We start from the raw sequence: 21,941 nt of genomic DNA, 5'->3' as shown, positions 1-21,941 counted from the left end.
TCCAACAAGCAGTTGCTGAGAGAGACTCAGATAATATTTGTTTCCTGTATTGTCTGTGAGCATCAGCTGCGGCTGTATGGACATGTGGCTCGTTTTCCGGATGCTGATCCAGCTCACCAAATACTCTCAGCAAGGGAGCCTCCTGAGTGGAGGAGGCCAAGGGGCCGTCTGTGTGCCACGTGGTTGCAGCAGGTTGATCGGCATCTCAAGGAGATAGGGATGGGCCACTGGGCCAGGCATCAGCCTGGGGGATGGCCAGACGGAGGCCCCTGGTGTACCGTCGGAAAATGGATGCGGTGACGTGCTACTCTGGCACCTGCTCCCATACCTTACCTGACCTATCACCATGGCTGGTTGAGTCGAGGCTGGCTATAATTTTCTCTTTCTACCTCCTCAAATAAAAAGTCAGTGTTCGTGAGGCATTGAATACAAGAGGATAAGTTGAGGGATCGGTTGGATACATGTTTGGAGGCAAATATTGAGTTAAATGCTATTCGGCCTTATTTTGAGCATTGCCGGCCCTTATCTCATTTAAGATGAGAAGGGGTGTGTGGGGACAGGACACACCAGTGACAGATTTAACAAGATGCAATGAGCACATTGTAAAATGAGACAGGATGCAGAGTTTGGGCAGAAGGCTTGCCAGATAATGTTTTTTGGCTTGTCTGAGGATGGAAACATTTCTTGCAGAATTACCTCAGGCTTTTTTTTTTTTTTTTGTATACAAGATCGAGGCTCGTGAAAGAGCGAACATTAATCGCACAGAAAGACAAATCGACACATGAAACAAATAACATCGGGAGCGGTAGACAAGATGGGGAGAGAGGGGGAAGGACACAAACACAACATTTGAGAGCAGGGACCGAGAGACATGGAGACATCGAGAGATCTGTGGGAGGGAGAGGGCTTTGGGGGGGGAGGCATGGGAAGGGGGGGTGGGAGAGGTATAAAACATATGGACACTGCCAGGACTTCCAGGAAAGAAGTTGGAATTTCAAACAAGGTGGATCTGGGGTGAATTAGTGGGGGTAGAAAAGATCAAGGATTTGGATGGGGGAAGATAAGAGATGGTGGTGAACAGCTGTTTTAAAGACCTGGAGGGAGGAGTGGGATTGAAGGGAGTGTGGGAGTTTGTTCCAGAGGCGGGAGAAAAGAGGAATGAAAGAGTGAAGGTGAGCAGAGAGCCGAGATTTCGGCAGTTTAACCATCAAAGGGTTGCTGGCAGATCTTGTGCGACCTGTAGGAATATTTGGGGGACAGAGCACAGAGAGAGCTGGGGAAGCAAGGCCAGAGAGGAGTCGGTAGAAGACAGAAAGACCACCTACCTGCCTGCGGTGAGTGAGTGAAAGGCCCTCAGAGATAGCTTCATTGCGGGAGATTCCAATGATTCTGAAAGCTTTGGTTTCAACAGCGTGAAGCCGAGCTAGGTGTGAGGCAGGAGCACCAGCCCATAGGGGAGAACAGTATTCCATTGGGCTGTGGATGAAAGCCTTGTATGTGGTGAGGAGCTCAGGTGTGCCTAGGAAGGACTTCGCACGACGGAGGATGCCCAGTCGGCGACTGGCTTTGGAGGCCAGCTTGGAAATGTGGTTTTCCCAAGAAAGATCATTGCAGATAGTGAGACCCAAAAGCTTGAGCGACAGAACTTCTTGGAGAGGATTGTTGAGAAAGTAGAGTCTGAGGGTTGTCCAGTCGATCTTTTCGGAGAGACATAGTAAGAGTGTAACATTTGTCAGGATTGAAAGACATGTTCCACTTGTTTGACCAGTATGTGATTTTGTCCAGGTCTTCAGAGAGTGAGGAGGCTGCAGACTGCCGATCTGAGGGAAGAGGAATGGAGCGGCAGAGAGTGGAGTCATCAGCAAAGAGATAGAGAGGATTTTCCAGAGAGTCGGAGAGATCATTGATAAAGACCAGAAAAAGCACAAGGCCCAGCACACTGCCTTGGGGAACTCCAGCCTGAACAGGAAAGGGAGATGAGAGAAATCCATTCAGGGCCACACGTTGACTACGACCAGAGAGGAAGTCCGCAAGCCATGCATGGAGATTTCCATGGATACCATAGGAGGAGAGTTTGGTGAGCAGAGCTGGGTGCCAGACCGTATCGAAGGCACGTGATATGTCAAGGGAGACAGTATCAGGCTTCCCTCTATCAGGTTGCCTATACGTGATGTGAATACAAGCTATAATTGATATCCATTATCTCAACATTAGGCAGCGTGTTAGAACTGAGAGGACAGATATAATCCCTGCAGTTGAGATGGAATAAACCTCTGCATGCGAGAGAATGCGTTTTTGAGACATTTCCTCGGCTGAGCCTATATCGGTTGCAGAGATGATGATGGACCAATCTTTTTTTCAAGTGGCAAAATTGCAGCCGTATTCAGTTGGACTGAGCTAATAACCAGACTCTGGTGCTAACTACAGCCAGGTAGATTTGTACTTTTACAAGAACACGGTTAGCGGAGCCAACCATGGTGGAGAGCAGCAGGAGATGTTTGATGTGAAATTGGTCATTCCGAAGTCCAGAGGTGAGGATGTATCACGAGTGGAGATCCAGGTTGAGATATTAACACATGAGATTGGGTCAGTCCCATGGCATCACAGAAGGCCCCAGCTGTAGTAAGGTGGCAGTTTGTTGCAATGCCAACTCTAATGGTAACAGTTGAAACTAGAACGGCACTCGATAGAGCGCATACCTCCGCCAGGCTAGACCGTTTATGTTTTGTATCCCACTGATAGGCAGGATCTGGATTCGGACCTGAACCAAAATCGAATCTGCTTGTTCTTGTCACCGAACCAACTCGTCCACCAAGTTTAGTCATAACTCATCCTTAACTTTTAAAAATATCATGGGGTATATCGCTTTTCGCCTGATCTCTCAATGGTGAAGAATCATCTAAAAATTAAATAATTATCGTAACCAAATCCATATTAAGATCTTCACCAAAATTGAATCAATTCTTCCTTGTCAGACACCAACCTCTCCACCAAGTTTCGTCCAAATCCGTCCACAACTTTTTGAGATATCGTGCTCTGTATCGTTTTTGGCCCTATCTCCCAATGGTGAAGAATCACTTAAAAAAATTATAGTTGCCGGATCCGAATCCGGATCTTGTGAACAAGATATCTCAAAAAGTTGGGGATGGATTCGGACGAAAGTTGGCAGAGAGGTAGTGTATGTAACAAGGACCAAATGATTCGATACAACTTTTTGAGATATCTTGTTCACAGACAAAAAAACAAACAAAAACAGACAGACAGACAGGTGTGAAAACATAACCTCCATCCACCTTTGGTATTGGAGGTAACGACCACAGATGAAAATAGAGAATTATGATGGATGGATATTATTTGATCCATGTTAACAGAAAGAGGTGTATAGAGGGCTTGCAATTGTTGGATTTTGTAGTACATCATGCAGAGAAACATTAGATAGTTGTGAAGATGAAGGAACACCCAGAGATATTCCAATTAAGGGTCTAGGAGAAGCTTGTGGAGTGATAAGGGTGAGAAGGGGAGGGGATAGGGAGACAAACACCTCTTAAAAACGGCAACCTTGCCACTGTATAGGAAGTCTGGCCTGTTGTATCGGAAAAGAGACTAGCCATGGAGAAACACATAAGTCAGGAACACGTTAAATGCACTACGTCTGGATTAGCAGAAGCAGAACAGAGTCCTCAAATGTTAGATATCTATTTGTTTAGGCAAGGATGATATATAGTAGCTGAAGTGGGCATGAGAGTGTAGGAGGAAACGGAGAGATGTGGGGGCTAGGGGCAAGTTTGGGTTAACTGCCATATGCCTGCGCTCACTGGATATTGGGTTCTGTTTCAGAATCCTGAACTCAGCAAAATGCAAACATTCATCATTGTCGGGGTGTGGTTAGATGTTGTTTGAAGTGCAAATATAAGCATCTTTGTAAAAATGTGACAAGACGAGGGATGTGATTTTGAGAGTATGCCAGGAAAGGCATGAAAGGGAAGAAAACGGGGGAGGTGGGATAGTGAAGGATAAGAGAATGGAGAAGTAAGGATGGTGAGGGAATGCGAAAAATAGAGAGAAGTGAAAATTTAAATTTAACTTGGCCAATGGGGAAGAAGGAAGAATCATGGTGGAGAGGGGTGGAGTTGTATGGAATTTTAGATTTTTGGCTTTTGATTTAAAAAATTGGATGAGGGAGAGAAGGATGCTCTTTATTTATTTATTTATTTATTTATTTATTTATTTATTTATTACTCATTTTCATTGGTCTGTCTCCATGCCTGCTTCCATCATTATTAGTCCCCTTCCTTGTGAGGTCTCTAGGTTGCTCTCTGTCTGTCTGTCCATCCCACCTGTGGTTTTCTGCACTTTGTTCCATTGCCATTAACCTATTTTACATATTGAACTGAAATTTGGTGAATGGCTTTATTATGGTAAGTTATAGAACAAGTTTGAGTTTCGGGGCGTTTGGCCAAATTTCCATGCAGTTATGCCCTTTTTGAAATGAGAAAATATCACATAATATACATGGGTCGGTTTTCTTTACTTTCCCCCCTTACCCTTTAACTTATTGAACTGAAACTTGGTACATGGCTTTATTATGATGTCACAGAACAAGTTTGGGTTTCAGGGTGTTTCATCCATATTTGTTAAAATTTAAAAAAACATTCATTGCCACTGCTGGCACTCATGCAAAGCAATTCTTGCTCTTGTTTAATTCCTTTTTTTTCTCCTCCGCCAAAATACTCTTCCTTGTGTTCCTATGTCTTCATATCTCTTAATATTTTACTATATGTCTCCATTTCTCCTTCCCCAAATATGCTGTGTCCTTAGGAAGCTGAGTGTGAAGTTGATCCAGAGTCCTCAGGTTTTGGACCCTCTGGGCTCTCCTCTACCTGGTGGACTATATGATCTCTCTTTGGGACCACCTGGGCCTCAAGATGTCTGCACCACATGCTGTCAGCGCCTTGGTCACTGCCCAGGGCATCCTGGCCATATAGAGCTACCGCTTCCTGTCTACAACCCTTTGTTCTTCAACGTGAGTTTGGTTCGGTGGTGCTTTAATAATCTCACTGAAGCAAATGGTTAACATGCTTGTTTTGGGGTTTTATTTGGCTTGATTGTTCAACTTTTGTCCTTAATTACAGGGACAAAAGTGAAGAAGTTCGGTTCATTGCTCATTTTAAAATAGCATTGGCCAACCAGGATGGCACTCGGTAGAGTGCATACCTTTGCGAGGCTGAACTGCTTGTTTTGTATCCCATTGATATGCCAGATCTGCCTCTGGACCCGAACCAAAATCTAAGCGGCTTGTTCTCGTCACCTACCCAACTCGTCCACCAAGTTTTGTCAAAATCCATCCTCAACTTTTTGAGATATTTTGCTGTATATTGTTTTAGGCCCTATCTCTCAATGGTGAGGAAACGCTTAACAAATCTTGGATCCAGATCTTTGTCTTTTCCAAAATCTAACCAATTCGTCCTTGGCACACCCCCAATCTGTCCACCAAATTTCATCTGAATCGGTCAACTTTTTGAGATATCATGATCACAGACAGACAAACAGGGGCGGAAGCATAACCTCCATCCATCTTTTGTGACAGAGATAATGACACATGTAGAACAAGATGTAGTGGATTCATCCTTTTCTGGATAACTAAGCCTTGTTTCCATTTAACGGCCTGGAACAGCTGTCACGTAGCAATTCTGCATAAGAACAAAGCTTTGCATCCTCATAGCAAGACTAATGTGTGGGGATGATGTAATTTGGGTTGGCTTGTTTCCAGGCTCGGCATCATGAAATGCAATTATAGCAATAGCTGTGTGGTGGTGATACTTTTGAAATACAGCATTTAAAAATTGTCTGAAATAGAATTTTCTTCTGGTCTCGCAACAAATACCCCGATGCATTTGGTCCCCTGTAAAGCTCCATCTTGTTTTGTGCACTTTTTCATCATTGCACTTTATGATGTAACTAAATCCGCTTGTTTCATGTTTGATATCTAATGGCTTCTGAAAAACTCTAATCTGTAGGATTATAATCTTTTGTTTGTGATGGATTCAAAGTCTGACTGTGGGGTGTTTAACTTCCTTTTGATGCAAGAAAACTGTATTTGGTTATCTTTTTTTGCCAGCAGGTCTGATTGTTTCTTCATTGGCATCACACAATTCCTTGTTTGATTAAGCAGCTCTTCTGTTTAAATAATTTCAACATCTGACAAAACCCGCACACTTGTTGGGTCTCTCAGCAAGGAACGTCTGGCAAACAGTGATGTAGGACTCGAGTCCGGACTCTATTACATTTTTTGGGGGGACTTGGACTCGATTCTTTAGGATTCGGGTTCAGAATGCCAAGGACTCAACTATGTTAGAGTCCAGCAAAATTTAGTACACAGTAAAACTTCACCATTCGCGGATTCGCTTACCTCTGTATACCTATCACAATTCACAGTGTACAATGCTTCGCATACAATATTATCCTGACTATCCTGTCTATAAATTACAGCTGCCTCTTCAGCATCACTTAACAAAGCGACTTACTCTGACAGGTCCCTGATACATGGAAATATAATCTATTCGAATAACATCGATCATGTTACACCTACCACAAGTCTCGCTGTGGATCCACAACCCTTTCCCCCCATCACTAAGAATATATTTTGCAGGTTGGTAGTTCAAATGAATTTTCCTGTTAATTAATCATGTGATTTGTTAGCAGGATTGTCTGACTCTGGGTTGCAGGTGAATGGAATGTTTCTCTTTCTGAGATACTAACTGAGCCAGTATCCAATTTATTGGTGTGAGGCACAGTCTCCACTACTCATAGGCTAAATTTGAAAAGGACCACTGAACGGACTGTTAGCAAATATAATTGTTTGTAATGTAGTGAAATAGTCAAAAGTGAGGTGACATACAAAATATGAAGTCATGCAATACGTAGTTGCAGGCTGACATCAATAACATATCTGCTTCTGAACACTACCATGCCACTGATCAATCACTTGTGTATCTTGGATATGTCCATGTCCTCGATGAGCCATCAGATGTGCTTTACGAAAAGCAACAAGTAAAACAAATCAGCACGATTATCGTGTGTACTGTATATAATCTCACTTATGCATATTGAATCGGATTTCCCTTTTATTGCTTTCCAATTGCGTTTTTAAAATTTTAATTCAGAATTATTATCTTCACTTTGCTGTATGTGTCTTCCTAGAATCTGTACAAGTTGCTTCGTGGTTCCTGCCTCTCCTGTCACCGCCTTACCTGTCCACCATCCCAACTTGTATTGCTCAGCCAACAAATGGAAGCTCTGAAGGCTGGACAATCTCACAAGGCCCTTCAGCTCACAGAGGAGTTGGCACAGGTTTCTTATTCATTCATTCATTTATTTATTTAATTATCGCCCCCTTCCCCCACACCAGTCCCCCCAATCCTTCTATTCTGTTTTGTTTCAAATATTAGTGGTAGTGGACCGGCAGGATGGCCTGGAGGTACACACATTCACCTCAAACCTGTCTAGCCTGGGTTTGAATCCCGACCCAGCTATGAACTGTCATCCTAGTGTTTCAAAGGTAGGGTGTTTCATCAATGTGTGCGCAGTTACTTGGATAGACGTTAAGCGGGCATCTCGTCTACCGCAATTAATTGGTGGTTGTTAGGAAGACCCCACTGTGTCCTTCGTGAAGAGTATGCGAGCTATCGCCAGCTATTGACAGAGAGAGACAGAGAGAGACAGAGAGAGACAGAGAGAGACAGAGAGAGACAGACAGAGAGAGACAGAGAGAGACAGAGAGAGACAGAGAGAGACAGAGAGAGACAGAGAGAGACAGAGAGAGACAGAGAGAGACAGAGAGAGACAGAGAGAGACAGAGACAGAGAGAGAGACAGACAGACAGACAGAGAGAGAGAGAGAGAGAGACAGACAGACAGACAGACAGACACAGACAGACAGACAGACACAGACAGACAGACACAGACAGACACAGACAGACAGACAGACACAGACAGACAGACACAGACAGACACAGACACAGACACAGACAGACAGACACAGACAGACAGACACAGACAGACAGACACAGACAGACAGACAGACACAGACAGACAGACACAGACAGACAGACACAGACAGACAGACACAGACAGACAGACACACACAGACAGACACAGACAGACACAGGCAGACACAGACAGAGACAGACAGAGAGAGACAGACAGAGACAGAGAGAGACAGACAGAGAGAGACAGAGAGAGAGACAGAGAGAGAGACAGAGAGAGACAGAGACAGAAACAGAAAAAAAAGAGAAAGAGAAAGATGGGTTGTAGTAGTAGTACTATCATCCCAACCTTTCCCTCTCACATCCTCTGTTTTTGATGCAACTTCATGACCTCAAATGATAATTACTTCCTGATCCATTTAAATTGAGAGGCTGTGTGATTGTTACATTTGCAACATACCAACCCTAAAACTATTAGGTGTACCGGAAAGTTATGTCGTTTTCCAATGAGGAATCCACAGTTTAAAAAACGACATTACCTTCCTGTACACCTAATACATCATTAAGTGAACATCCATGTTTGTAAAGTTTTTTTTGGTTTGTTTGTTTTTAACTGCAGGTTATTGAAGCCACCAATGAACTACAGTCTGAGGAGATATCTAAAAAGCTGAAGGCAATTGTGGAGACTTCAACAAACATACATGTGAATTCAGCTGCAGAGGCACAGATGGTAATCACCTGGCACTCAACATGGCAACTCCTGGTACATTATTCCTGAGTTGAAACTTATCGAGGTGTTCATAAAATACTTTTTTCCTTCTTCCTCCCCATGCGACCTTACCTTTAGATTCGAAATGTCTGTGAAATTCGTTCTAAACTTCTGTCCTTATTTTGGAAAGACACTCTTCGCAATCAACGTTGTCCACACTGCCAGTAAGCATTTTTTTCTTCTTCCTGATCTCTTACCAATCTCCATGTCATCTTCAACCGTTCACTTTCCATCTTTTTCTCTCCCAGATGTGGAACGTTCAAAATCAGGCAAGAGCATCACGCCAAGCTATTGCTCACTCGGCCAGGACCGAAGGGATCTGAGAAGGAGAAGAATAGAGGTCTCCTCTTCATTTTTCCTCTAAATTGGTGTTTTATTTTCATTCTCTTACTAGATTTTTATCATTCATTCTATGTATTTCTTTCAAAGTTACCACATATATTTCATGAGTGTGGGCATTGAAGGGATAGTAAATTGAGAAAAATTAATGACATGGAAGGGATAGGAGGTTGAGTTGAGAGGATAGCAAGAAGGGAGGAGGGAGAGTGGACACGTTTAAGTAACGAAATGGAAACCAGTCGGCCATCTTGGATCTGTTCCCAAAAATAAATGATGTGCCTTTGTAAACCATCATTAATTTATCTGTGTGCCAAGTTTTGAATAACATCGGCAAATGCATATCCGAGAGATGGTTGAGGACATGTTCAACATCGTGTTTTTTTTACAATTAAAATGGCCGCCCAACGGCCATCTTTGATCACATCGCGAAACAAAATTATGTGCACATGTATACCGGCATGTATTGTCTTTGTGCCATGTATGAACAAAATCTGTCCATACATCTCCGCGGTATGGTTATGGGCGCATGTAAGCACAAGACCAAATCCATAAGCACCGTTTCGGACAAAGTCCAATGAATGAAAAATGAATGTAATTAATACCTTGAGAACCATATAGCATACAATAACAATGCACATAAAAACAAACTGAATAGCTGTAGAGTTACGTGTGTTCGTACTCTTTATTTCATCATTCTGTTGCAAGCAGTTTGATTGGACAAGCAGTTTGCAAAGCGGTTGATATGGAACGTCTGGCTTGGCAAGTGATTGCAAGCTGCTTGCTAACGGAACACACAGGATGGCCTAGAGGCACGCACACTTGCCTCTAAGCTGGCTAGCCTGGGTTTGAATCCTGACCCAGCTATAAACTGTCAGTTTGGTGTTACACAGGCAGGGAGGGTGATTCATGAATGTGTGTGCCGGATGGACGTTAAACTAGGAGTCCCATCTGCCAGCTTGAGTTGGTGGACGTTAACGATCCCATGGTGTCCTTCGCAAAGAGTAGGGAGGTATGGTGGCACCTTGGCCAAATTCCAAATTCCTGCCCTAATTAGGTGAATATCATACCTGGCCAGCTGGTTCTTGAATGACTTGGGCCAAGATTCCCCCGGCCAACCCCGCAAGGTGGGGTAATAGTGGCCGTTAAAGAACAACAACTTTGATGTCGAACTTCGTGAATAATGAATGCCAAGCAAACCCATGGTGTGCCAAAAATAGAATAAACAAATAAATGAAGGAAATACACGTCACCATGTTTCCTGCTCATCACTACATGGCACAAATATCTCGGGATATGCTCCGCAGGTTGGTCGGAGCGATAAAGGGAAGGACAAGTTCTGGTGTGCGATAGAGAAGCTGATGGAAAACGTGAAAGATGAGGACGTTGTTGTGGTCGGAGGAGACCTAAATGGACATGTGGGAAGGAGTATGGACGGTTTTGAGGGGGTTCATGGGGGTTACGGATATGGTGTGAGAAATGGAGAAGGTGAAAGGATTTTGGAGTTTGCTGATGGAGCTGATTTGTTGATTTGTGATACTCAGTTCCAGAAAGGGGATAATAAGCTTGTTACATACACGTCAGGTGGGTCAACGACAACCGTTGACTACCTGATGGTGCATAGGCAAGATAGGGGGCACCTCCGGGACACAAAGGTGATCCCGGGGGAGGAGGCTGTTTCACAGCACCACTTGGTTGTCTGCGACATAAGGGTGAAAGGTGCGAGGAGAGCTCGGCGGGTGAAGTACCAACCGAGAATGAAGGTGTGGAGGTTGAAAGAGGTGACAGTAAGGGAGGCATTAAAAGAGAGGCTGAGTAGGGCAGAGGATGATGTGGTTGAGCTTGAACGTGGTTGGATGTCAATGAAAGCTAGTCTGTTGGGAGCCGTTGGTGAGGTATGTGGATGGACAAAAGGACCACCGAGGCACTCGGAAACATGGTGGTGGAATGATGAAGTTGGAAAGAGGATTGACGAGAAGAGGAAGAAGTTCAAGGAGTGGCAGAATGCGAAAGGTACGGGAGCAGAAAAAGCAGAGCATGAAAGTTATAAGGCAGCCAAGAAGGCTGCAAAGAAAGAGGTATCAAAGGCGCAGGAGGCATGTAGGAAAATGTTCGGAGAACGCTTGGATTCGGAAAAGGGTCAGAGAGTGGTATTCAGGATTGCAAAGCAGATAGCGAAACAGAGGTGTGATGTGATGGGGGTGAGTTGCTTGAAGGATGAAGTGGGACAAATCGTTGTGGACCCAGATGGAATTAAAGGAAGATGGAAAAGATATATGGAAATGCTGTTGAATACAGAGAATGAATGGGATGGCAACATCGAGAGTAACCCAGTTTTAGGACCAGCAGAGAAGATAACTGAGAAGGAAGTTGAGGAAGTGTTACGTGGTCCTCCCGGTAACTACCTGGTCTCGGTGACCCCCGGACCGTGAGAGGAACTCCACCAGAAAGATCAATGATTTATACGTTTTCGTAACGCAATCAACATGAATTCCAGTCAATAAGAAACCCCACACCAAGGATCCGGAATAACCAATAATATTTTCCCCGAGCAATCAAGCATCAACAACCATCAACAACCATCAACAATCAACAATCAATCTCCAATATTATTAAGATGGCCATCTTATATATGTGTGTCCCCTTTCCCCACTCCCGACCCCTTTGGGTACTCACGACCCCTTTGGTCTCTGTCCCTCACAATGTCTCTGGGCCCCTCCTGACCAAGATGAAGGTCGGCTTCTCCGCACACGGGCGGTTGAACGAACCCCTGGCTGACGTGCTCCCAAACGTGCATGTCACGTACCGGGAACAACGGTTGCAGCGCACACCTCTTTGCCACGCAAAGCGGGCAAAGCAACGCGCGGCTTGTCCAGCGCGCGAGGCCCAAGGTGCGACCCGTACGCGTCCTTGTAGACGGTGAGGCGAACTGTGTAGGACGCTTGGTTCCGTGCACGAACCCACGGCAACTTGATGTGTCAAGGGGTAATTCCTTTCGCCAGACGGGTTTTCCAACGCAGCGTCAGACGCTGCTCAATATCGATACCCTCGCCTCAGAGCTCGGCGAGGAAGAGGAAGATCGCCGCTTCTCCCGGACCTCGTGTCTTTTCTTCTTCCGTTTCCGGTCTCCTTTTTCCCAGAAGGGCTCCTGACCCTTTAATTACAACAACCGTTACTCGACTACACATTGATAAGCAAAGACCTGAATAGTAATTCACATAAATCCACATAGATCCGTAACAGAAGCGATAAAAGCAATACAACAACAACAACATGCATTTTCAGGCCATTTTCCCTGCGAGAGCGGGGGTTAGCCTTGCGGTCCCCATGACAATCTTCTCCATTTGACCCTATTTTCTGCATCTCTCCTTGTTAACCCCCTTGCCTGCATTTCTACTTCCACCATCTTTAGCCAAGTCTTTCTCGGTCTTCCCCGTCCTCTACTTCCTTCTACATTCATTTCCATCACTCTTCTCAACCAGTCAATTTCATCCTTCCTCAACACATGACCAAACCATCTCAACCTGTTCCTCTTCACAGCATCAATCACAGGCTCTATTCCCATCATCTTTCGCAATTCATCATTTGTCTTCCTCTCTCTCAACGACACTCCGCACATCCACCGAACCATTCGCATTTCCACCCTTTCCAGCCTTCGTTGCTGCTCCACATTTCAAGTGAGTCAAAAGCTTCAAGTGAGTGAGTGAGTCAAAAGCTTTTAATGAGTTTGAGGTGAAGGTGGGAGTGCATCAGGGGTCGGTACTATGTCCACTACTATTTGTAGCTGTGATGGAGGTGCTGGCTCAGAACGTAAAGGAGGGTTTACCGTGGGAGTTGTTGTATGCAGATTATCTGGTGTTGATTGCGGAAAGTGTGGATGGACTGAAGGAAAAGATGAACAAGTGGAAGGAATGTATGGAGACAAAAGGTCTGAAGGTGGATATAGGAAAGACGAAGGTGATGGCAAGTGGTAAAGCATGTGGTGAGGTGGAAAGAACTGGGAAGTGGCCATGTGCTGTGTGCAGGAAGGGTGTCGGAGTGAACTCCATTCAATGTACAATGTGCGCTGAGTGGGTTCATCAAAAATGTAGTGGTCTAAGGGGGTCATTAACCAGTGTGGCAGCTACATTCAAATGTAAGGTGTACACAGAGGGAGCTGCAGATGGAGGAAATGTTGAGTTGGATCTTGGAGACGGTGTGAAGCTGGAAGGTGTGAAAACATTTTGCTACTTCGGAGACATGCTGAATGGCGAAGGTGGATCAGACTCGGCAACGGTTGCGAGAGAGAGATGTGCATGGAAGAAGTTTCGGGAACTGAGTGGTGTGCTGATGAGGAGGGGAGTGTCGTTGAAGCTGAAGGGAAAGGTGTATGCTGCATGTGTGAGAAGTGTTATGATTTATGGGAGCGAGACATGGGTAATGAATGTAGAGCAGCAACGAAGGCTGGAAAGGGTGGAAATGCGAATGGTTCGGTGGATGTGCGGAGTATCGTTGAGAGAGAGGAAGACAAATGATGAATTGCGAAAGATGATGGGAATAGAGCCTGTGATTGATGATGTGAAGAGGAACAGGTTGAGATGGTTTGGTCATGTGTTGAGGAAGGATGAAAGTGACTGGTTGAGAAGAGCAATGGAAATGATTCTAGAAGGAAGTAGAGGACGGGGAAGACCGAGAAAGACCTGGCTAAAGATGGTGGAAGAAGAAATGTGGGCAAGGGGGTTAACAAGGAGAGATGCAGAAAATAGGGCAAAATGGAGAAGATTGTCATGGGGACCGCAAGGCTAACCCCTGCTCTCGCAGGGAAAATGGCTTTAAAATGCATGTTGTTGTTGTTGTTGTTGTTGTTGTTGTTGTTGTTGTACTACATGGCACAAAGGTGCAAGAGCAGTATCGTTTTGACCCCACCCCCAGGGTGTTGTCAAATGGTCAAATATGAAAAAAAATGCTATTACGGGACATTTGAAAAGATTTTTTAATGAAACTTTGTGTATGCAATCATCATTGGAGGACACATGAAATATGTAACAAACCAAAATTAACCAAACCATCATGGCACTAAGTGAATGAATGAATGAATGATCGTTTTAAGGCCCATTTCCACGCTAGAGCGGGGGTTAGCCTTGCGGGCCCCATGAGCTCATGGTTCCCTGTTTGAGGCAATGTTTTTATGGCCGGATGCCCTTCCTGACGCCAACCCTTGGTCACCTCTTACGAAGCGCACGGATACGGTGTATCTATTCTAAACCTGGGTACACACCGTGATCATTCATCCCAGCAAGCTGGTACTGAATTTTGCCGACCTTGGAAGGATGACAGGCTGAGTCAACCCGCCTGGCGTTAATTCAGCGATCGACCGGGATACGAACCCAGGATCCTAGGATCCCAAGCCGGCACACTAACCACTAAGCCAACACCAGGCTTTGTATTATGGCACTAAGTCTGGTTGATAATTATTATTGCATTGTGCAAATTTTTCAAGATTTTCATTATTAAGCATTCACATCACCATAAAACCTTTGGTTCTCCAATTATCAACATTTGCAAACAAATTTTCCTGCACATGTTATTCAGATAGCAAGGGAGGCCAGGAACTCATGACGCCAACTTCAGCTCGAGAACATCTCGAGAAAATTTGGCAAAATGAAGGTGAGCTGTGTGAAGTGGTGATAGCAGTCGTGCTGGAGTGAGAATTGGAATTGTTACTTGATACAAGAGTGTGTGCTTCTCATACAGGTGACCTCCTGCAGCAGATACTCGGCGGAGAATGCGATGTTCAAAAAGGATCGAGAGGTGGAGGCCATTTTGGATACTCCTCTTTCTTCCTGGATGTATTGCTTGTTCCTCCAAACAGGTAAAAAAGACAGACGAAGAAATAATATTTAATTATTTACTAACTTATTGACTTGTGCACTTGTTGACATATAATAGTCCATTTATGTACTTTGGAATGTCAACCATGTTAGCATGTTTGTCATTCTCGTTTGAGCAAACAGCCTGGAATAATTGAACCCTCGTTTGCATATGCTCTGTTTGTTTGTCCTTCACTTTCTAATGGATTTATGTCACGTAAAAGTACGCTTGTATCATAATGTCCTTGTATATGTAATATATCTGCAAGCTCCACCATGGCCCCAAGACAAATCTGAAGAAAAAAAAATTAAAGTTTATCCTTTATTTATTTATTTTTCCTTTATGGTCCAGATTCCGTCCGTTGAACCGAATTGGAGACAAGGTGTTGATGCATGGACAGACGGCCAATTTGCAAGCTGTGCTGTCGACTTCACTTGAACTCAGGCAAATCCTGTCTCGTATGGCAAAACAGGTTTGAATAGATGTCTAGTTGTAATTTGTCTGAAAATTTTGAAATAAATTATGACTTTTAAAGCAAGATATGTCTTGTTTATATTCCACCAATAAATACCTTTCCTTTTTGTATAGCTGCTGCTAACATGGAAAATAAGTTTTGAAAACAATGTGCAACAAATAGTGAAATTTCTTTCCACAATGTTTTGTCTGTATACACAACACACACAACATGCATTTTAAAGGCCATTTTCCCTACTAGAGCAGGGGTTAGCCTTGCGGTCCCCATGACAATCTTCTCCATTTTGCCCTATTTTCTGCATCTCTCCTTGTTAACCCCCTTGCCTGCATTTCTTCTTCCACCATCTTTAGCCAAGTCTTTCTCGGTCTTCCCCGTCCTCTACTTCCTTCTACATTCATTTCTATCACTCTTCTCAACCAGTCACTTTCATCCTTCCTCAACACATGACCAAACCATCTCAACCTGTTCCTCTTCACAGCATCAATCACAGGCTCTATTCCCATCATCTTTCGCAATTCATCATTTGTCTTCCTCTCTCTCAACGATACTCTGCACATCCGTCGAACCATTCGCATTTCCACCCTTTCCAACCTTCGTTGCTGCTCTACGTTCATTACCCATGTCTCGCTCCCATAAATCATAACACTTCTCACACGTGCAGCATACACCTTTCCCTTCAGCTTCAACGACACTCCCCTCATCATCAGCACGCCACTCAGTTCCCGAAACTTCTTCCATGCACATCTCACTCTAGCAACCGTTGCCGAGTCTGATCCACCTCCTCCATTCAGCATGTCTGTATAGAGGCCTAATTTTACATAAAGAAAAGGGGAAAAAGTAAAATAAAAACATTTCCTAATTTTACATGCAGTCGTTCAAGGTCATCAACAACATTATCACACAAATATCATGGTACATCAAAACGTATTGTATTGGTTCACGAGTTATCAAGTGACCACTATATTCGTCGTGTGTGTGTCTGTCTGTCTGTGTGGTGTGTGTGTGTCTGTCTGTCCGCAGCATAACTACCCGATGATATCCGATCTTGATGAAACTTGGGTGGGAGGTTTATATCATGATCTAGTTGAGTCCTGCCGAGAGTGGGCGTATTGCGCCCATTGTGGGTGGAGTCACGCCCGAAAAAGATGTCTTTTTAGGGGGTAATCGATTTCAAGCTACATCTTCTCCGAGGGGTTTGGTGGAATCTGACGGGTTTCGGTATTTGGTTAGGCCAATGTCATGTCTTGCCCCACGGAGCTGGATTTTTCATTTTTAAAATTTTTTTATATTTTTTTTCCCCCATTTCATTTTTCACCGATTTTTCGGTATTGTGTAGCTAACTAACCTCATAACTGATTATACATTATTTTCTATCTCATTTCAAGGTCAGTAACCCTCGTTTTGACATTTCTGGGCCTGGCCTGTCCTGGCCTGTTTCGGTTACAGTCCGTCCTTTGTCATTGAATACCGCTCGCTCGTGAACCATCGTCGTCTCCTGACTTATTACTCAATTTATATGATAACGCTTCATATATGACTTAGAATATTATTTATAAAAGGCACAGTGTTGAACATAGATTAATACTTTTTGAAGGATTTTTTTCTAGTGTTTGTCAAGTGAAAACAAAAAGCCTATTGAAATTTGCAGGCTATTAGCTATATAGCAACTATAGCAACGTAATGATAACCTTCAAGAACATGCTTATTAAAGAGCATCTTTGGGTCAATAAATTTCTGACAAACAAAGCGTTTAAGAATAACGTTATGTGCTGGCTATGTTCATTTCCTTAATAATTGTACATTGAGGCATATGAAAGCTCCCGCTCCAATGGGACAAGTGTCCAAAGTTGGAGAATACCTTGTAAAGTAATGTTAAGTCTTGTTTTTGTAATTAGTGAAGAACGGGTTAACCTGCGACTTTTGAAGAAGTTAATTTACGACATCAACCAGCTGATTGTGAATATAACACTTCTGTTTGCAGCAACCTCACATCCCGCGGAGTTTCTCTTTTTTGCTCTTTAACGGCCACTATTATCCCACCTCGTGGGGTATGCAGGGGGAAGCTTGGCCCAAGTCTTCATGATCTGGCCTGGCCAGGACTGACTGACGTTCGACTAGTTTTGACTGACATGATGGAATTTGGAATTTGGCCATAGTGGTGGTGATACTCGCCTACTCTTTCCAAAGGACACCATGGGATCTTTAACGTCCACCAGCCTTTGCTGGCAGACTGGACTCCCAGTTTAACGTCCATCCGTGGGACGGCACATACATTGGTGAATTGCCCTACCTGTGAAATACTGAACTGACAGTTTATAGCTGGGTAGGGATTTGAACCCAGGATAGACAGCCTGGAGGTGAATGTGCATACCTCTAGGCCATCCTCATCCTCTCAGCCTACATCCAACGGAGCATATCATTTAATTATATACCAGGTTCAAAACAAATCCGTTCCCCCCCCCCCCCCCCCCCCGATTTCAGTCTAGATTTCGACATAATTATTTAGGCCACAAGTTCCGATTGTAAAGATATTGAATCAGATTTCGATTATCAGCTTTTATAATCCCGGTCGATCGCTGAATTAACGCCAGGGGAGTTGACTCAGCCTATCATCCTTCCGAGGTCGGCTAATTGAGTACCAGTTCACTGGTAATTCCCTGCTTGTCGTAAAAGGCGACAAACAGGGTTGGCGGCAGGAAGGGCATCCGGCCGTAAAACATTGCTTCAAAAAGGGGACCAAAAAAACAACAACAACCACGGTCCCCGAAAAGGCCAACCCCCGCGCGAAAAATGGCCTCTAAACGGTGGTATTAAGCCTATATGATAATCTTGCTAGGAGCCAGTCACAGTGCACCAAGCCTCACACAGCCAATCAGGGTAACTGCAAGTGGACGAATGGACAGCCATCTCGGGTTTTATATAGATTAGTCCATGAGAGTTGATTGTGTTTCTAAGGCGAGGCTTTTTGAGTGGGCCGAATCAAAATGGTGGCTAAGACCCCTGCGAGGTGAAGTTGGGCTGACCAAGGATAAGCCTTTAATGAAGGCAAGCCTTAATTATATTCAAAAGGGGTGTTTACATTTACTCAAATACACCAGTTTTCATTCATGCACAGCCTTGGAGTTCCCTTGGTATGCATGCAATGTTTTGGCCACTAGGTTTCATGATTTTGGAGTTATTGAGTAGACGCACACTGACTGACTGACGCACACTCACATTTCTTATATGTATGTATATATATATTGTTGCGGTGTCGGCACATACACTGGGCTCACGAAGTGCATACTCGGACCCGCTGCCACTAATGACAGTGAGGCTACCAGGCCACGGATAACTCCGTGGCCCTACAGGTTGTTAAGCAACTGTGTATGCCGGTTGGGATAATTAGGTCTAACAGGGTCCTCATGCCTTTGATGTCGTGTTACCTATTGGTGACCTAATGACCTCAACTAAGGCCTGCTCCCTTAATGTGCACCCAAGTACCTGTTATGGCCAAGCTGAACCGTGGGTGCAGCATTGGCTAATCATGACTAAAGCAAAACAGTGGGGTAAAAACTTCCAATCTATCTGTTGCGTCCATGCTATGCTGGACCAATGAATAAAAGGACAACCGAGTCTGATTTGAAAGGTAGTCAGTAAGCAACCAGGAATCTTTATTTACACAGGCAGGCAATGATCAAAACGTGTATTTACAAGCGGAATGCAAAAGGGAAAAGACAGAAGAGCAGGCTTACCTCTAATACGTATTCCCCTTACACGGTCTTACTTGCACACAAGACATGGCGCCATTCCTCATCCCGGGAAGAAATAAATAGGAGGAACAGCAAGAGTCAGTTTGAAGCATTGGTTCCGGCTCCTCATGCAACACAGCGGCATCATGTCAGTCCAAAGATATAAGCGGGGTGGGTGGGAGGAGTGGTTTGGAGGAGGTGGGAGTCTTGTGTTGTGTCGGCTTTATGTCTGGGAAGCATGTGGTACGAGTGTAGCTGGAGCCGTGCAACACCCCAGGGACTTCAGCGCACTCTTGGCTCATGGGCTACTCGCCTCTAGCTTTGGCACGGCTCTCTCCTGCACTTCATACCCTATCAGCCTGGTTCAACTCGACACCCACTCCAACAGGCGATCTCTGAGTCAGCAATCCGAGATGTTCTCACGTCGCTGGTGCATCACCAAACAGCCAGAAACAGACCCGAGTCCTGGCCTTTATACACGCCAAGACAAGCCGGGCATGGCTTAGAGGGAGGATTCTTCACGTGAGCATCTTCTTTCCCATTGGTGCGTGTCTGATGCGGCAGGTGCAGTGATGGGGCTGTGGAAAATTCCTGTGTTGTGATGTTCAGATGGCGATGCACTCACCCGCCCTGCTTGTTGTGCGCCCAGCAGCGAGGTAGCGACTCCACTCCCTCCCTCATTCACAGATATGGTACTGACACATGGAGGGGTTTGACACAATGAATGGATGTGAAGGGGAAATTTTTGTCATTTGTGCACAGCCTTTGCAAAATTGATGCCTCAGGATTCTGAGACTAGGTAACCTGCGACAGACTTCCTGGGTGGGTGGTGGTGAGTGATTTTGGTTGAAGGCATTGAGAAAAAAATTGGCTTTAAGTGAAAGAGGAAGTTGGATGAAGTTTGTGTCTAGGAGTCGGGAAGTTTTGGGAAAGAAACTTGTCAAGGAGAAAAGGAAGATTTTTTTCGAAGCGTTTTTTTTTTTTTAAATGTTGTGAAGAAGTTTTAAGGAAGAAATACGTTTTATTCAGTTTGGGGAGATTGTGAAGAAGGGATAGGAAAATGGGATGGGAGGGATAGGAAAATGAGTAACTGAGAATGGAGTTTGGATTTTTTTATCCCCGATATTGTTGATGTTAGTTGTTGGGATTTTTTCCTGTTTTTCCGAGTGAAAGAGATATTTTGTTTGCATTTTTGAGGGAGGAGGGAAAATGGATTGAGCTGAAGGATCAGAAGTAACAATAACTGGAAAAAGAGCAGTGAAAATGAATACAATGCAAATAAAAACACTGAGGTGAGGGTAGCACACTCAACTATCACAAGTCGAATAGGCCCGACCCAGATCAGGAGAAGGATTCAACACAGCAGGATACAATTTGGGATATAAAAAAATTGATGAAAAGCACAAACTGCAAAACAGCATTAAAAGCTAAACAGTAAAACACAACGTAAATGGTCAGGAGAACTTAGCTTGGAATAACTGGCTGGATAAATCGCTGATCACTCGCCCATTTTGCATGAATCCCCAAACTTGTACTTATTCAAACGTGCAATGCATAATCTAGCTATATTATAAATTATTATCTATATTATCTATATATATATATATATGTTATCTTTTCTATCCCCGCTAATTTCACCCCAATTCCACTTTTTTGAAATACCAACTTCTGTCCTGGAAGTCCTTGGTGTCCTTGTGTTTAAAACTTCTCCCACCCCCCCCCCCCCCACCCCTTCCCACGCCTCCTCCCCCCGAGCCCTCTCCCTCCCACACATCTCCCTGCTCTTAAATGTTGTGTGCTCTCAAGTGTTTGTGTGCTTCCCCTTCTCTTGTCTTCTGCTCCCTCTTTTTATATATTTTGTTTGTCTGGTTGATTTGTTTGTGAAGTAAATGTCAGCTCTTTCACGAGCCTCGATTCAGTATACAAAAAAAAAAGAAAAGAAAAAAAGGAGCTGTGTCTGTCTGTCTGTCTGTCTGTTTGTCATGTTATAACTTGAGAACGGATGAATGGATTTCAATAAATCCAACTTTGGTGGATTCGGGTAAATCCCGGGAGTGTTTGAGATTCCCCCCCCCCCCCCGCCCCCAAAAAAACATTTTTTATGGGTACATGGGCACACATGTCAAAACTGCAAGTGCCAACACATGACGTCAGTTATCCCTGCATGGAGAGTGGGATCTCCCAGGAATCCTTTTTTTTTTTTTTTTCTTCCCCCATAGATTAGCTATCGCAGCAGAGATTGGTATTTCCGTCAGCGAAGCGATGGGTCTTATATTCTAGTCCTCTCTAAAATACCTTTCACAGCATAATTCAAAACACCTTACTGTACTGGAAAACGTGGAGACAGGAACACTGAACCATAAAGGATGGGGACTTGTAATGGCCTCCCACACCTGTAGCGATGCTACACAATACACATTTACATAGAGAATTGCGTCCTTATCCCCCCCCCCCCCCCCTCCCCTACCCCCATTCCCCAAGACCACTGGAAAAGTAAAAGCACCCTTGTACATTCATTGCGATCATGCTGATCCTATGTAGAAAGTCTGGATCCTATGTGGGAAGTCTGGATATAATTGGCCCAGAACTTTAGGAGGAGTAGCGCGACAAACAAACACACACACACCGGTCAATTCACTATATTGAGAATTTATAGTTGTTCTTCATGGCAGTACGACATGTATGCCGTCTATAATTACAACGGGGTGATTGAAATAATTAATTGAACTCGTACAATGCTTTGAGACATGAAATGGCAATAACTTGGGGATAACAATGTAATGGTCTTTGATGGTT

The 21,941-nt window shown here is 44.2% G+C and overlaps 1 protein-coding gene across 1 annotated transcript in view; it reads left to right on the top strand.

Moving 5' to 3' along the window:
- POLR1A (RNA polymerase I subunit A) overlaps positions 1-21,941 on the top strand; it is a 106,560-nt gene that overhangs the window by 7,523 nt on the left and 77,096 nt on the right. The window contains exons 3-10 of the mRNA XM_068132944.2: positions 4,819-5,023; positions 7,201-7,350; positions 8,604-8,714; positions 8,832-8,917; positions 9,002-9,093; positions 14,661-14,735; positions 14,823-14,940; positions 15,291-15,411. Of these exons, the coding sequence (XP_067989045.1) occupies positions 4,819-5,023; positions 7,201-7,350; positions 8,604-8,714; positions 8,832-8,917; positions 9,002-9,093; positions 14,661-14,735; positions 14,823-14,940; positions 15,291-15,411 (958 nt within the window). The remainder of the gene's footprint in view (positions 1-4,818; positions 5,024-7,200; positions 7,351-8,603; positions 8,715-8,831; positions 8,918-9,001; positions 9,094-14,660; positions 14,736-14,822; positions 14,941-15,290; positions 15,412-21,941) is intronic.

Source organism: Myxine glutinosa, chromosome 1 (assembly GCF_964187855.1).
Source record: "Myxine glutinosa chromosome 1, kmMyxGlut1.1, whole genome shotgun sequence".
Lineage (NCBI taxonomy): Eukaryota > Metazoa > Chordata > Myxini > Myxiniformes > Myxinidae > Myxine > Myxine glutinosa.
Note: the sequence above shows the minus strand (reverse complement) of the source record. Positions and strands in the feature narration are given on the sequence as shown.